At 42.6% G+C, this 17,553-nt stretch overlaps 1 protein-coding gene across 2 annotated transcripts in view; it reads left to right on the top strand.

Annotated features, from left to right (window-relative positions):
• The window catches only part of CWF19L2 (CWF19 like cell cycle control factor 2), a 194,581-nt gene extending 177,277 nt beyond the window's left edge, over positions 1-17,304 (top strand). For both annotated transcript variants that reach the window (XM_024217183.3, XM_024217191.3), the window contains exons 17-18: positions 12,789-12,890; positions 16,108-17,304. In XM_024217183.3, the coding sequence (XP_024072951.2) occupies positions 12,789-12,890; positions 16,108-16,248 (243 nt within the window). In that variant the 3' untranslated portion in view covers positions 16,249-17,304. The remainder of the gene's footprint in view (positions 1-12,788; positions 12,891-16,107) is intronic.
• The last annotated feature ends 249 nt before the right edge of the window (positions 17,305-17,553 follow it).

Genomic DNA, 17,553 nt, shown 5'->3' with positions numbered 1-17,553 from the left:
CTTATCGGGACAACCTAAACATGGTGGTCTCGGTTCCGAACTCGGTCTTGACCTCCCTCACCTGGTGGCTGGATTGCAGGGCAGTTTGCGCCGGAGTGCCGTTTCACGCCCCACAACCCTCCCTGCACCTGGTCACAGACGCTTCATCTCTAGGCTGGGGCGCTCACCTCGGGGAACACCAAACCCAGGGCATGTGGACCACATCCCAACTAGCCCTGCACATCAATGTTCGAGAGCTGACGGCAGTGCGCCTAGCCTGTCAGGCATTTCTAGGTCTCCTGCGCGGCCATTACGTATCAGTCCTCACCGACAACACCACGGCCATGTTCTACATCAACAAGCAAGGAGGAGCCCGGTCATCTCTCCTATGCCAAGAGGCCATTCGTTTGTGGGAGTTCTGCATTGCCCACTCGATACATCTCACGACATTGTTCCTCCCTGGAGTCCAGAACACTCTGGCGGACGGTCTCAGCAGATCTTTCCAGACGCACGAGTGGTCGATTCGCCCAGACATCATCTATGCCATCTTCCAGAGGTGGGGATTTCCCCAGGTCGACCTGTTCGCATCTCGAGCCAACAGGAAGTGCCACGCGTTCTGCTCCCTACACGGGCGATCCCCGGGCTCTCTGTCGGACGCCTTTCTTCTGATGTGGAAGGACCAGCTGTTCCACGCCTTTCCTCCATTCCCGCTGGTCCACAGGGTTCTGCTCAAGCTACGCAGAGACCGGGCACGTATGATTCTAGTCGCTCCAGCTTGGCCAAGACAGCACTGGTACACCACGCTTCTGGAGCTATCGGTTCAAACACCGATCACGCTTCCCTTGTGCCCAGACCTGATCTCTCAGGACCACGGCCGACTCTGTCACCCAGACCTGCAATTGCTCCACCTCACGGCGTGGATGCTCCATTGCTGAATCGGACAGAACTGCAATGCTCACATCCTGTGCAACAGATTCTGCTGGGAAGTAGAAAGCCCTCTACACGGACCACTTACTTAGCCAAGTGGAAGCGTTTCTCCTGTTGGTGCGAGCAGCGAGCCACGCCCCCCTTGCAGGCGTCTATTCCTCTTATACTTGAGTATCTCCTATCCCTAAAACAGCAGGGCTTGGCGATATCTTCTATCAGGGTTCACCTGGCCACTATATCGGCGTTCCACCCAGGAGAACACGCTTCCTCGGTCTTCTCTAACCCGATGGTCGTCAGATTCCTCAAGGGCTTAGACCGGATATACTCACAGCAACGCCAACCCGTTCCGGCGTGGGATCTTAACCTGGTTCTCTCCAAGCTCACGGGGCCCCCGTTCAAGCCATTGGCTACTTGCTCACTCCTTTACCTATCTTGGAAGACAGCCTTCCTTGTCGCCATCACTTCAGCACGCCGTGTTTCTGAAATCAGGGCCCTCACGTCTGAGCCTCCATACACAGTTTTCCATAAAGACAAGGTGCAGCTTCGCCCCCACCCTGCCTTTCTCCCCAAGGTAGTTTCAGCTTTTCATGTGAACCAGGATATATTTCTTCCGGTCTTCCATCCTAAGCCACATGCTACCCATCAAGACCAGCGTATGCATTCCTTGGACGTACGCAGGGCCCTGGCTTTCTATATTGAGCGTACAAAGCCGTTTAGGAAGACGACACAACTCTTCGTTGCAGTGGCCGACCGGATGAAAGGCTTACTGGTCTCCTCACAGCGTCTCTCCTCTTGGATCACGTCCTGCATTCGTGCTTGGTACGACCTGGCCGGTGTCCCGACGCCGCGCCTCACCTCCCACTCCACGAGAGCCCAAGCCTCCTCAACTGCCTTCCTGGCTCATGTCCCGATCCAGGACATTTGTAGAGCGGCGGTTTGGTCATCGGTCCACACCTTTGCCGCTCACTACGCACTGGTACAGCAGTCCAGAGACGATGCTGCATTCAGATCAGCGGTTTTGCATACTGCGATGTCTCACTCCGACCCCACCGCCTAGGTAAGGCTTGGTAGTCACCTAATTGGAATCTATATGAGCAAGCACTCGAAGAAGAAAAAACAGTTACTCACCTTTGTAACTGTTGTTCTTCGAGATGTGTTGCTCATATCCATTCCAAACCCGCCCTCCTTCCCCACTGTCGGAGTAGCCGGCAAGAAGGAACTGAGGGGGCGCTGGGTCGGCTGGGGTATATATCCGGCGCCATGAAGGCGCCACTCCAGGGGGCTCCGCAGCCGACCCACCGGGTGTTGCTAGGGTAGAAAATTTCTCCGACGATCGTGCACGCGGCGCGCGCACACCTAATTGGAATGGATATGAGCAACACATCTCGAAGAACAACAGTTACAAAGGTGAGTTACCGTTTTTTGTTGGTGGGATTGCACTGGATGTTCATATGTAACTCCTTATTGACTGTCACCATAATATATTTCCAAGGGTTTCAGATGCTGTTTAACAATCTTATCTTCTTTCTTCCTAGCTACTCTTCATAATTGAGTATAATAATAGAGCTGTATAATTTCCACTATATTGTAAAATGATTCTCTGTGCTTTGAAACACTTTTTGTCAGTGTCTTATATAGTTTTACTCCTTTGTTTGGAAAGCTTATGCTCAAATAATTTTGTTAGTCTCTAAGGTGCCACAAGTACTCCTGTTCTTTTTGCGGATACAGACTAACGCGGCTGCTACTCTGAAACCTGTCCTTTGTTTGGGTGGTTTATCAGTGCTGCATAACCATGAATGAATCTCTACCTATAGATTGGACTCCTGTTCTTTTTAAAATCTTCCACATTTCCATATCCCACTTCCTTTCTTAAACTAAACATGCCCCAAGATAAACTAATCTTCTTTCCTTTTTATACCCTCTTCTCTACGTATCCCTCTTCAACCCCTTCCTCAAAACCCACTTATTCTGATTACAGTGGTGTAGCCGTGTTGGTCCCAGGATATTAGAGACACAAGGTGGGTGAGGTAATATCTTTTATTGGACCAACTTCTGTTGGTGAGAGAGGTAAGCTTTTGAGCTTACACAGAGCTCTTCATCAGGTCTGGGAAAGGTACTGAGAGTGTCACAGCTAAATACAAGGTAGAACAGATTGTTTAGCATAAGTAGTACACCTCTACCTCGATATAACGCTGTCCTCGGGAGCCAAAAAATCTTACCGTGTTATAGGTGAAACCGCGTTATATTGAACTTGCTTTGATCCACCGGAGTGCACAGCCCCGCCCCCCTGGAGCAGCGCTTTACCGCGTTATATCCGAATTCGTGTTATATCGGGTCGCGTTATATTGAGGTAGCGGTGTAGTTATTCTAAGAGACCATTCAAGGTGAAGGGCCCACTAACACCTATGCAAACATAGGGCAAAAGCCCCCCCTTTTTACAGATTGTTGTAGTGACCCAGAAATCTAGTATCTTTATTAAGACCATGATTTTTACTGTCTAGCAAAGTTATGAATTTAAGCTTCCAGGCTTGTCTTTTGAAGGTGTTATACAGGCTTCCTTTGAGGAAGGACTGAGAGGTCTGATACGGAGTGATCATTTTGTAAAAATTGTTCATCCTTATCATGAAACATTTACAATCCATATTCGATGGGGACCACATCCTGAAAGAAATCTTTCCCAAGCCCCCTCTTCTGGCATTCAAACCCCTCAACCTCGCCAGGCTCATCAGAAGCAAGCTCCCCACAGACCAGGACCCACCAACTCAAAGCTGCACCAGACCCTACCAGAACAACAGATCCAAAATCTGCAGGAATATCTCCACTGCTACTATGATCAATACCCCCACCCCCAACACACCTTTCAAGATCCATGGATCCTACACATGCCTATCACAGCATGTGGTATATCTCATCCAGTGCACTAAATTCCCCACTAACAACTTTGTGGGCGCAACCAGACAATCACTATGCTCTCAAATGAACTCACATAGAAAAATGATAAGACAAAAATACCATATCACCTGTGGGTAAATGTTTTTCACAAAGTGATCAGTCCATATCTGACCCCTCAGTCATCGTTCTCAAAGGAAACCTGAGTATGTTTCCCAGACTTGATGAAGATCTCTGTACAAGCTCAAAAGTTTTTGTCTCTCACCAACAGAGGTTGAGTCAGTAAAAGCTATTACCTCACCCACCTTTTCTCTCTAATATCCTGGGACCAACACGGCTACAACAGTCTTAGAGTATGTGTTAACTACTTACTCTAAACCAGGGGTAGGCAACCTTCGGCACGCAAGCTGATTTTCAGGGGCACTCACACTGCCTGGGTCCTGGCCACCGGTCAGAGGGGCTCTGCATTTTAATTTAATTTTAAATGAAGCTTCTTAAACATTTTAAAAACCTTATTTACTTTACATAAAACAATAGTTTAGTTATATATTATAGACTTATAGAAAGAGACCTTCTAAAAACGTTAAAATGTAATACTAGCATGCAAAACCTTAAATCAGAGTGAATAAATGAAGACTCGGCACACCTCTTCTAAAAGGTTGCCGACCCCTGCTCTAAACAATCCATTCCACCTTGTATTTAGCTGTGACACTCTCAGTACCTTTTCCAGACCTGAAGAGCACTATGTAGCTCAAAAGCTTTCTCTTTCATCAGCAGAAGTTGGGCCAATAAAAGCTATTCCTTCCCTCACGTTGTCTCTCCTTTATTTTGATTAGTATTTTTTACCACTAGTCTCTATGGCTCTTTGCTCCTACCCTGGTGCTATACTATATAAACAAGCAAACAAGAAATATAAAAAAATTTTATGGAGTCTGCTTTTTTGGTACAACAGTGTTCACCCATCAGGTGTATACCTTTCCCATTGCTCACTGTCCTTTTTCTGGCTTCATGCCTATTCCCCCGCCTTTACTTGTGTTATCTCTCTAAGCTAGGGTCAGATGCTAACTAATTTTAATGCAAATGTAGACGGAAATTAGGTCTTCTCCCAGTCTCCTTGGCATGACCACATCAGGTGTGGGTCCTGTGTGGAGAACAGAAGCTGCTCTGTGGATGTTCCCATTAGGGAGCAAATGTATGGGTGTTGTGAATAGTAAGTGTATGGAGCCTTGGCTACCCCCACCTACATGCCGGCCAGAGGATATGGCTGGGTATGTGAGAACAGCCCCCTTCCCAAGGGCTGCATTATTTTACTTCCTCCTCCCTCTTCCCTGAGCCAGAAGGGAGCACAGGAGGAATTGTGATTGAAAGAGACTACTTCTGGGTAGAACAGCTTACACGCCAACTCTCTTCATAGATTTAAGGCTATTATGGTCAGCTAATCTGACCTCGTACATAGAATCAGAGAAGGGTAGGGCTGGAAGGGACCTTGATAGGTCATCAAGTCCAGTCCCCTGTACTGAGGAAGGACCAAGTAAACCTAGACCATCCCTGACAGGTGTTTGTCCATCCTATTCTTAAAAACCTCCAGTGGTGGGTGTGACGGGTTCCGGTTACAAGGGGACTGTCACCTGACATGCTGGAATTACCTCTGAGCCCGTTTTTCCTGCCAGCTTGGGACTCCAGAATCCTGCCTTATTGAGCCAGACACGCTAGCCTGCTGCAACACAGACCCAGGTCTGGTCCACGCCCCCAAAGCTGCAGACTTTAACCAAAAACTGTTGAGCGGGTCACCTATTTCCAGCACCCAGACACCCAGTCCCCAATGGGATCCAAACCCAAATTAAATCCGTTTTACTCTTTCTAAAGCTTATACAGGATAAACTCATAAATTGTCTACCCTCTATAACACTGATAGAGATAGATGCATGGCTGTTTGCTCCCCTAGGTATTAATCACTTACTCTGGGTTAATTAATAAACAAAAGTGATTTTATTAAGTATAAAAAGTAGGATTTAAGTGGTTTCAAGTAGTAACAGACAGAACAGTGTAAGTCACCAAACAAAATAAAGCAAAAACACGCAAGTCTAAGCCTAATACATTAAGAAACTGAATGCAGGTAAATCTCACCCTCAGAGATGTTCCAATAAGCTTCTTTCACAGACTAGACTCCTTCCTAGTCTGGGCCCAATCCTTTCCCCTGGTACAGTCATTGTTAGTTCCAGCAGGCATCTTAGGTGAAAAGCAGGGGCTTTCTCATTACTGGGACTCCCCTTTGTTCTCTTCCCCCTCCTTTTATAGCTGTGGCATAAGGCTGGAATCTTTTGTCTTTCTGGATCCCCACCCCTCCTTCTAAATGGAAAAGCACCAGCTTTAAGATGGATTCCACCATTCTTCCTGGGCTGGCTTACGCGAACACAGGAAGGTTTGCAAGTAAACAAAGCCATTTACAACCAATTGTCCTAGTCAACGGGAGCCATCAAGATTCTAAACCATCATCAATGGCCCACACTTTGCATAATTACTGTAGTACCTCAGAGTTATACTTTATATTTCTAGCTTCAGGTACAAGAATGATACATACATACAAATAGGATGAACACACTCAGTAGATTATAAGCTTTGTAATGATACCTTGCAAGAGACCTTTTGCATAAAGCATATTCCAGTTACATTATATTCACTCATTAGCATATTTCCATAAAACATATGGAGTGCAATGTCACAGTGGGGATTCCACGACCTCCTTTAGAAGCATTTCCACAGATAAACTACCCTTAGAGTTGCAAAGTTTTTCCTAATATCTAACGTAAATTTCCCTTGCTGAATTTTAAGCCTATTCGTTTTTTGTCCTGACTTTAGTAGACATAGAGAACAACTGATCACCATCCTCTTTATAACATCCCTTAACATATTCAAAGACAGTTATTAGGTTCCCTCTCAGTCCTCTTTTCTCAAGACTAAACATGCCTAATTTTTTTAACCGTTCGTCATAGGTCAGTTTAAACCTTTTATAGTTTTTGTTGCTCTCCTCTGGTCTCTCTCCAATTTGTCCACATCTTTCCTAAATTGTGGTGACCAGAATTGGACGCACTACTCCATCTGATGCCTCATTAATGCTGAGTAAAGCAGTACAACTCCCTCCTGTGCCTGACATTCAACATTCTTGTTAACTCCAGAGTAATATTAGCCTTTTTTGCAACTCATTCAATTTGTGATCCACTGTCACCTCCAGATCTCATCAGTACTACTGTCTAGCCAGTTATTCCCCATTTTGTAGTTGTGCATTTAATTTTTCCTTCTTAAGTGAAGTACTTGGCACGTCTTTATTAAATTTTCATCTTGTTCAATTTAGACCACTTCTCCATTTTGGCAAGGTTGTTTTGAATTTTAGTCCCATCCTCCAAAGTGTTTGCAAACCCTCCGAACTTGGTGTCATTCACAGATTTTATAAGCATGCTCTCCACTCCACGATCCAAGTAATCAAAGTACTGCATAGTACCAGACCCAGGACAGACTGCTGTGGGACCTCACTAGATAAGCCCTCTCAGTTTGACAGTGAACCATTGATAACTACTCTTTGAGTGTGGTCTTTCAACCAGTTGTGCACCCACTTTATATTAATTTCATCTAGACCAAATTTCCCTAGTTTGCTTATGAGAATGTCATGTGAGACTCTGTCAAAAGCCTTACCAAAATCAAAATATATCACATCTGCTGCTGCTTCCATATCCACTAGGCCAGTAACCCTGTCAAAGAAGGCAATTAGGTTGGTTTGGCATGATTTGTTCTTGATAAATCCCTGCTGCCTATTCCTTATAACCGTATTATCCTCTAGGTGCTTACAAATTTATTGTTTAATCAGTTGTTTATATAACACAAGCCATATACTTTCACCTAGTAATTACTGTGCCAAACCAGTGACATTGGGAACAATTTTTATAGTGGGGGTGCTGAAAGCCATTGAACAAAACTGTAAACCGTGTATATGATGGACACCAAGCCAGAGGGGGCTGCCTCACCCCCAGCACCCCTAGTTCCAGCACCCCTGTGCCAAACCCATAATTTCCCTGACTCAGGGCTGAGCCTGGGGACACAATCTAGCCCTTCGCTTGAAAGCTCTTTGAGTCAGGAACCTTGTACTTTTTTTTGGTAAAGCATCATGCATGCCAATGACACACTATGAATCATAACTTAATGTAATTTCACCTTTAATGTTCTGGTTTTATTATCCTAGACACCAGAAAGTACAACCAGTATAGACTCATGGAAACCAACCACTTTTTGCATTTAATTTTCCCAATTCAAGTAAATCTAAATAAATGTTTCCATTTCTAATTTCTCATAGCCTACAGTACTAACTCCCTGTATAGCTCTAGTTACAGGTTGTTTAGATCATTTCTTTAGGCAGGTATCGAAACCCAGGATTTTTCGAATTCTCTACTCCAACATCCCAAAATCAATGCCGTAGCCGGTAGGTTCTAAAGCTCTAGGTACAAGGACCTACTTTTCATTTTTGATATTGTAGTGCAGAGCATACTGCTTTGTTCTGGTCAACCACTTTTGTTCTATTGTGTATCACAGTAGGCCTTATGGTATCACGTGGGAGTTACTGTGCCTACATCTGCATGTCAAAAGAGCTATATTATTCCTAGAAACACTGATCTCCCTGACAGGGCAGGTCTCAAGAGGTCATTATAGTAGTTTATGCTGTCTCCACCCACTGTTTTAGGTTTTTAGCCGTGGAAGCACCCTGATCTTTTATGTATTGATTACTTGTAATGAGGTATTGAGGGCTCATTACAAAAAGATATATATTTTCTTTTAAGTAAAGATGACACGTTCCAAGAATATGATGAAACAAAAGATGAACTGATGAATTTATGTATGCACTCTACAAAATAAGTACAAGGACCCAAGATTTTCCTTGTCTTATAATTTTTATATGTGTGTGTATATATATATATATATATAATATATACATTAAAATTAACACGTATTATTATAGTGTGAATAACAAGCAAATATAAAAAAGGTTCCTACCTACTCAAAGGGTTTTACAATCTAAAGTCAGAGAGAAAACACAGACCGTTGTGTTTGGAGTGGTTTGGAGTGTGGCAGGACAAAGGCTTATAAAAGGATGAGGATATCAATTCTGGGGGTGAAGTTTTACTTGAAGAGCAGGAGGTAAAAGTCCGATCTTCTATAAATGTGAACAAAGTACTTTTCAATACAGAACCTTCAGCTCCAGTATAGTTTTCATGGAGGTAGTTCTGTGGTGAGCAGATGCTACTCAGTAGTTCTGTTACTGTTCCTGGTACAAACTTCATTCCACAGGATTTCTTCATTGTTGCTTCTGTGTTCTGTGCAGCGAGGGAATACTGGGGACTTGGTACATCTTCTTCCGTTATTTAGCATTGTTTCCATTTACTTAAGCCATGAAGATGAGGAAATGTTACTAGGAAGCAATGTTATTACCTGTTTCAAGACCATCAGAACCAATATATCAAAGCTTTGTTTCATTTTCTAGATACAAACCTAAATTTCAAGGATAAGTGCTTCTAACATAACATAATTTGTTTTCCCTTTCCCCCTCCTGGCATTTCTCCTCTTATATTATTCCTCTTTGATAAGTACAGCACTAAATTGGTTATGGGAGTGCAGTGCCAGAACAATTTGTAAAGCAAATTTAAATTTAAGTTAAAAATAATTCAGGAAGCGTTTGTCAGCATACCCTCACTGCAGGTTTAGTTGTGTACATTCCTAATCCATTTAAGTACTGAAATATAAATACATGCTGTTGATTTGCATAGCAGTAATGAGAGACAGCATAATGAGTTTACAGTTTTCAATTTAGGGCTCATCCTTGACATAGTGGACTATATTGAGCTCTGCTGTTGGTGGGTGCAGTTTCCACTGCAGTCAATGGGAGTTATGCCTGCTTACCCCATAGCTGAATTTGACCCAGTATGTGGAAGAGAATTAAGGAGACTCTATCTGCGCTTGTCTCTTGCTCTTTTTGGAAGGCTCTTGGTCAAGATTAGGACAAGATGTAGAAGTTCTCCCCCTCACTGCCTTCATAGACTTAAACAGGATCTACAGAAGGCTCCTAGACATAGACTAAAAGACCAACCTTACCCACATTAATTATTGGTACTTTTAGAATCAACTGTCAACTTGATTTTTTTTAAAAGTTGACGTCAGTGCAGGACTGTGTTCAGTATTCAAATATTCAAGTTTCTAATACACCTCTACCCCGATATAACGCTGTCCTCGGGAGCCAAAAAATTCTTACCGCATTATAGGTGAAACCGTGTTATATCGAACTTGCTTTGATCCACCGGAGTGCGCAGCCCCGCCCCCCCGGAGCACTGCTTTACCACATTAGATCCGAATTCGTGTTATATCGGGTCGCATTATATCGGGGTAAAGGTGTAGCTCCCTTTAAATGATTTGTCTTAAACATTTTTTTAAAATGTCTTTAAAACAATCAGGGTTTTTCTGCTCTCTTGATCTTGTTTAGAAAGTTTTTTAGGCAGGCCTGAAAACAAGAACGCCAAACATCCTGAGGAGTCTCCCTCTTCCACACTCTCCTTTGTCTCTGTGTGCACACATCTTTCTGGGTGCTGCCTAATCAGTTTCACTTTCAGCTTTATTTGCTGCTGGTAAACACCCTCCTGCAGGGCTAGAGAAAGTGTGTGCCAGTGAGCTCCCCCCAGATCAGGGCATGAGAGTGAGGTCATTATGCTAGTGCATGAGACAAGATGTGCTGATGACCTAAGCAAAACAGTGCAATTCACACAGAGTGCTGTTAAATGAGAGAAGCTATGAAAAAGGGAGAAACATATTTTTTCCTTTAATCTCTTTCAGTATGTAGTAATCTTAGAGGTTATTTGTAACAACAGCAGGTCAGAATTTAATTTACAGGAGCAAATGTGATTTGTCAAGTCAACACTGGTTTTTAAAGCATTCCAGATTCTGTTGATAAGCAGACATAATAATCCCATGTGTCAGCTATTGAATAATTCATCTTTTTAATTTGCTACTGTATTTTAACAAATGTCTTAATCAAAATTTTTCTTTTAATTTTAGTTTTTTATAAAAGGATCTCTAGCAGTAATGGAAAATAACACAAATATTGAAATAGCCACATAGTTCAGGCTGCTAAAGAAAATTTAACAAAGATTGTAAGCAATGACAGTTGCTATATGCTGTAGTATAGACCTGTATACAGTAGGACACACTATATATTGAAGCCATGTTAAACAACTCACACAGTGTTATCACTCATAAATTACCTGATTAGCTAATTATCAAAAGCATGTCCTTACACAAAACTATACAAAGCCTACCAGGAGAAAGGAAGAACTTTGTTTAACCTTTTGGAACTGTTTTCAAGTAAGACAATGCAACCCCCTGTTTTCCTCTTCCAAGCTCATTCTTTACTTAATAGTTTTAAACCTGACTTTAAATGCTTCCCTATAGATGATGATGTATGTTAAATAAATAAACTTGCACCCTCCATGGGAATTCTTACCTTAAAAAAAACAAAAAACCCTGTGTTCTATATCATTTTATTTGAAAGCCATTTGTAAAACACCACCCGTGATAGTTACGAGGCATTTGGCCTGGAACAGAGGAAGTACCTGTGAGTTTGAGACACAATAACTCCTACCATCTGTCTATGCAGGAACATGCTCAGCAATGAGTAGAGATAAAATAGTGTGTTGCCATGAAGCAGCAATACTCCCCTTGTAACACCATAGCAACTAATGAATCTTTCAAGGGCACCTCTCCCTCTTCTCCCAATGAAAATTCTCCTAGCGGTGTCTCTTGGCCGGCTGGCCAATTCATTGCGGGCTCAGTGAATTATGAAAATCTCCCCTTCAACAGGTTAGTCCATAATTTCCATAACTTGTGTAGTGGGGCTGTTCCAGCATTGTATGCCTGCCTTTGTTTTTTCTACAAGTTCTTTTTTCGGGGCATCAAAATGGCCACCAATAAAGGTGTCTGACTAAAATCTGGGGCATTTGTCTTTACTGCATCATACTTTTCATTCCTGGCAATAATTTAACTTGCAGTCCTGCTTCTTAAATTTCCCCATGCTTGACACAACTATAGTCCAGAAGATAAGGAAATCTATAATGATGATGGTTCTCTCTTAATACATATATCTCTCTAAGCCAGTCTCCTCTCCATCCCTTCGATCTCACCACATTTGATGTTATAATCTTCTTCTCTGCACTTCCTGCCATCTGGATTCAGCTTTCCTGAATCACTCCATGTCATAATCTCTCCATCTATTTTCAAACGTCTCTTCTTCCAGTTTCTGTATCCTGTTCTTTTCCCCTTCATTTTTTTTAACTCTGCAGCTAGATTATTTAACTGTATAAAAACATATTTTTGTGATGCAGCTTGTATGAAAGATGCAGTACAATATGGATATGTCTACACAGTATTTTGGAGCGAGCCTCCTAGCCCGGCTCGTCAGAGTTGGACCAGTGGGGCTCATGCTAGCACTCTGAAAACAGTGATATAGACAGTGCTTTGAAACTGTGGCTTGTACCAGAGCTTGGGCTGTGAGGCTTACCCACCTCCCAAGGTGTCAGAGCCTGAGCTACAGCCCAATCTGCAACTTCAAAGCGCTGTCTATAGTAGCTATTTTTAGAGTGCTAGCAGGAGCCCGCTCCCCCGAGTCAGGCAACCTGGGCTGGAGGCTCACCCCAGAATGCTGCGTAGATGAGCACCCTATACGGCCCCAATCCTGCAAATACATGTGGACATATTTAACTTCACTTACCTTGTTAGTCCCATTGACCTGCCTAAGTCTTTGCAGGATCAGGGCCTAAATTTCTTCTGTGTTAATACTGACTGCCAACTTCAAAAACAACTTTCACTTTTAATAAATTGTGGGGCGTCTTAATTAAAAACAGCAGTTCTTTTGTAAATACAATCTATTAAAATATCTAAAATGCATGTTTTTTGTATGTATTTAGATTCCTAGAGGCTTGCCCTACTTCTCTGTGGACTTCGGCCTTCAAGGAGGCTTTGCTCATGTAATTGAAGATCAGCACAAGTTCCCTCATTATTTTGGAAAGGTATTGACATGTACAAGTCCAAAGCACCAGTCATGTATTGAATTTTTTGTGTCATAACTAAATCAGACCTCACCAACACTGAGTTATTTTAACATACTTTATCACAGTTTACTAGATGGTGGTAGATTTTCTATGCAATGCATTGGGATTTAAGTCACATACGTGAGAACCAAAGGCTAATTGAGGGGGATCTTGTCAGGCTTTTGGGCTGACTGACTGATATCCACCTTTGCCCTCAGAGGTTCTGAATCCACATTGCTAACTGAAAGAAGTGTGATTCAGTATCAGTTTAATAAATTTTATTAAAACTATTAAACAAAAATAAAAGCAAGAGTACATATCACCAAAGCTAACCTACTGTTCATAATGAAGGCTATGGTTATGTTATGGAGGTCCAAGCTGTGGCAGGGGGACTCCCCGGAGCTCCGAGCTGTGGCAGGGGGCCCCCCCCCAGAGCTCCAAGCTGTAGTGAGGGGCCCCCCCGGAGCTCCCAGCCCCTGCGGGCAGTTGGGGGCCCTGCAGTTCCTAGGTGCCTGCCCGGAGCTCTGAGCCATAGCAGGGTCCCCCGCAGGTCCAAGCCGCCACAGGCAGCCCCCGGAGCGCCCAGCTGTTTTGCGCGGCAGGCGCCCCCAGAGCGCCCAGCCACCGTGGGCAGAAGGTGGCCCCCGGAGGTCCAAGTAATTGCGGGGGGCCCCCCGGAGTTCTGAGCTGGGGCAGGGGGCCCCAGCAACTCCCAGCCACCTGTCCTGGAGCTCCCAGCTGCTGTGAATGGCAGCAGCGGTGGGTGCTGGACCCCCCCACTCCTCATTTTGTCAAGGTTATTTTTAGTAAGTCATGGACAGGTCATGGTCTTCCGTGAATTTTTGTTTATTGCCCGTGACCTGTCTGTGAAATTACTATGGCAAAAATTACCATGACAAAATCTTAGCCTTATTCATAATACTAAATTAAACTAAGAATAAAACAGTGCAGCTATCAAATCAAGGTCAAATCAACAAGTTAGTCTCCATATTGAAGTGGATTCAAATAATCAAATTACTTCATTTATTAGATTAATACAACAAATAATCCTTATAAATTCTAAGAAGGTGGCTGTCCATTTGATTATAACTCAACTAAAGAATTTCACCCAAGTCAATTGAATCTATAATTGGGACCTGGTTGATATTTTGATACTGAAACTAAATTATCTAATGCTAAAACAACCACCTACAAAGCTTCCTGATTAGATTTCAATTCTAGCGTGGTGGCTACTGCTTTACTCCCCAAACTCCCAACAAAAATATTTTGTTAGTCTGTATAATAATATTTAGATAAGCAACAATTAGACAATTTAGCACCCAAATTTACATGTGACAGTCAAAGTTTTTTTAGAACTAAAATACTTAAGATAATGGGGGTTCACAAAGTCTTCATGAGAATCTAGAAGACTCAGAGAGCTGGAGTAGGAGATGAAACTGCAGACAAGGGCCAGATGGTGATCTTGCTGGCACAGCACTTCTCTCTAGCATGCCTTCAGGCCTGGAGATTGGCCAAAGGCTGGTGTAGCCTGTCGGTTGATTATTGACTTCCTCTTCCTGAGGTGATCTGCCTCAGAATTTCTGGAATGTGAATCTTCCCTCAGGTGGCTCAGTGACCCAAAAGGCGAGCTTCACTCACTCTATCTTGCAGAGAGCCTCCCTCCAAGCCCTTTGAGCAAATTAAGTGTGAGGCTACCCTGGAGACATGCAACTTGGTCCCATCAGATTTGAGTTAGGTCTTCCTCAGCTAGTCTCACTTTTGGGAAAAGTCCCACTTAAGCCATCAATTAAAAAATATTCAGTGTTTGCATACCACAGAGACTGTCAAAATATCAAAAATACAGAACACAAAACCATTTTTGAGGAGGCTGACATGGCTTTGTCCAGGTGAAAGGTCTTGAGATGACATTGTGTTACAGAAGAGTCTATCCAAAATCCTATCAAAATAACTAATTGAGAAGACCTAGCAACAACAAGCCACTCAGCATTCATCCATCAGCAAAATTAATCCATGACCAGATGTCGTCGTTCTTCTCACAAACAAGACAATTTAGTAATCTTTATATTTGGGAGCTAGGCCATAAGTCAAACAGCTTGTCTTTGAAAGTTTCATCTTGATAGAAAAAAATTTCTTTAAGAACCTTTCTAGATGAAATCCATTTAAAAAATAAAAAGAATTCAAGTTTGTATAACACCTGTACTCCCATATATGCTATTTCTCTCACACATAACTGATAATATTACTAGGAGTTATGTGGTTAAATCCCTGCACGCATATGCTGAGAATTTATCGCATAAACTACGAATTGCAATAAGAGCTTATGTTTTTTTATTAAGCCACAGTAATAATTTCTTGGAAGAATCAGTAATGAAAAACCAGACAATAAGTGGACTTGGGGAATAATTTAATCTTTTTTCAAATATTGCTACGAACAGAGTGGGGGAGCCTGTGAATTTCTGGGCTTTTGTCTACTTAAATCACAAACTTACTAATACACCCACATAGCCCTACAGTGGTACGATCCTTGTAGAGTACATTTCAATGCTGTACCTTAGAAGTTGTTGGCTGTGTCACTCACCTGACGAGCTGAATTTTTTCCATTTTGCAGTCTAGTTTTGGAGAGTTTAAGGCTTTCAGAATTTAATTTCTTAAAATATTACATTTAGCTACATTCAGGTTTTCTATTCTTTCAGCCTTGACTATGTAGTGTTGTTGTAGCCGTGTCGGTCCCAGCAGGGCCGGACTTAGGGAAAATGGTGCCCTGGGCGAACTTGTATTTTGGCGCACTGGTCCCCGCTGCCTCCCTGGGCTTCCCTCCCCCATTGCCTCTGTCTCTCCTTCCTCCATGGACTCCCCATCCAGGCTCCCCCTCCCATTGCCCCTAGGCCTCACTGCTTCCCCAGGCCCCGCTGCCACTCTGGGCTCCCCACCCATTGCCCCCTGGCTCTGCTGCCCATCCCCATTGCCCTGAGCTCCCTTCCATGGCCTCGCACCCCAGGCCCATGTCATTCCTTGCTTCTTGACCATGGTACCCACCCGTAAGGCTGGCCCTTGGTCCCAGGATATTAGAGAGACAAGGTGGGTGAGTGACATTTGAGGAAACATATACATTCTTTGTTTGATTGCAAAATAGCCTTAAGTGAAGTCATACAACCATTCAGCCTTTTTCTTTATTTTCTCTTTTATACTTGCAAAGGAAATAATTGGTGGCATGCTGGACTTGGAACCAAGGCTTTGGAAAAAAGGAATTAGAGAGAACTTTGATGATCAGAGGAAGAAAGTGTTGCAATTTGCACAGTGGTGGAAACCATATGATGTCACCAAAACTAAAGAATGAATCCTTTACCCAACTGGATGAATCCAAAAGAGATGTTGAGAGTGACAGTAATCAAGGACAGTATATACTCTAAATTATTTTTTAAAGGATATTTCATATTTTAAGTAAAACACAGGTGTTTTATATGTTGCTAGTAAACATTCTAAAAATTAGAAATACTGTTAAACTCCAGACTGTCCATACGCTCATCTTTTTTTCACACCACATATTTGACAGATGAATCAAACTAAACTGTAAGCCAATGGATCAGAAATGTACAGAATTGTTTTTGTAAACTAAGCCAATAAAAAGGTCGACATCTGCATGCTAGTTAAATTCAGCAAAATGCAATTCCGCTTTTGTATTTTTCTGACCTCTGAATTGGAGTTACTTATCTTCTATTTAGCACAAAGTCAATATTTAATTATTTGAATGACTATATTTTCTGACAGTGATTTAATCGTAAGGACATTTTGAATAATATACTGTTAAATTAGGAATATTTATTGGAATTTTTTGTTTCTATTTTTAGTCCCTCTGCTCTTTCAGATGAAGATCATTACATATATTGGACACCAGTGCACTCTGCGGGTGAAATTCACCCCTGGCCAGAGGGCCTGTAATAAGGCTTTAAGTCCTACTTAAGCTTTCAAAGCAGGATTTATGTGATTGACTGGCCCTGTGCTGGCCTATGCTCAGAATGGAACAGTATTTGTGAACTGTGTTGAAATATGGTTCAAGCAGGCTTCCCACTGAACCGTTTTCTTATACAGTTCAGCTTGCTATTGTGACCCAGTCAGGCTATGAAATGGATCACTGAGATTCAAAGGACTATAGAAAGTATTGGTATTTCATTAAACTTTTGATGGGTTAAACAGCCACAATAATTAGTATATTTCTTTAACATTCATTTTCTTTTTGTACAACATGAGTCATACAGAATAAAGTAAGCATGACTCAGTTACACAATGTGGTATGTCAATTATTTTGTACAGTAATCTTGCAAATCTGTCTCATTGTATTGCTGCCGAGAAGATCATTTTATAAATAAACTGCCATCTTTGTTTTAATAACTAATATATCATTTTATGATGTTTCTTTGACAATATTACAATTTATCTCTTGGACATCAAGGGCCTCAACCTTGGCTAATGGAAATTGGTGTAGCCCCACTGAAGTCAGTGGATCTAAGCCGATTTACACCAGCTCGGAATCTGGCCCCAAGTGCTGTGAATAGAACTGGGGGGGGGGGGAAATTGGTGAATACTAAATAGGCCAAAAATGCATTTTGGGGGCTGTGAAAGTATTTGCAAATTTGGGTTGACT

Source organism: Terrapene carolina, unplaced genomic scaffold, assembly GCF_002925995.2.
Source record: "Terrapene carolina triunguis isolate 2854851 unplaced genomic scaffold, T_m_triunguis-2.0 Scaffold138, whole genome shotgun sequence".
Lineage (NCBI taxonomy): Eukaryota > Metazoa > Chordata > Testudines > Emydidae > Terrapene > Terrapene triunguis.
Note: the sequence above shows the minus strand (reverse complement) of the source record. Positions and strands in the feature narration are given on the sequence as shown.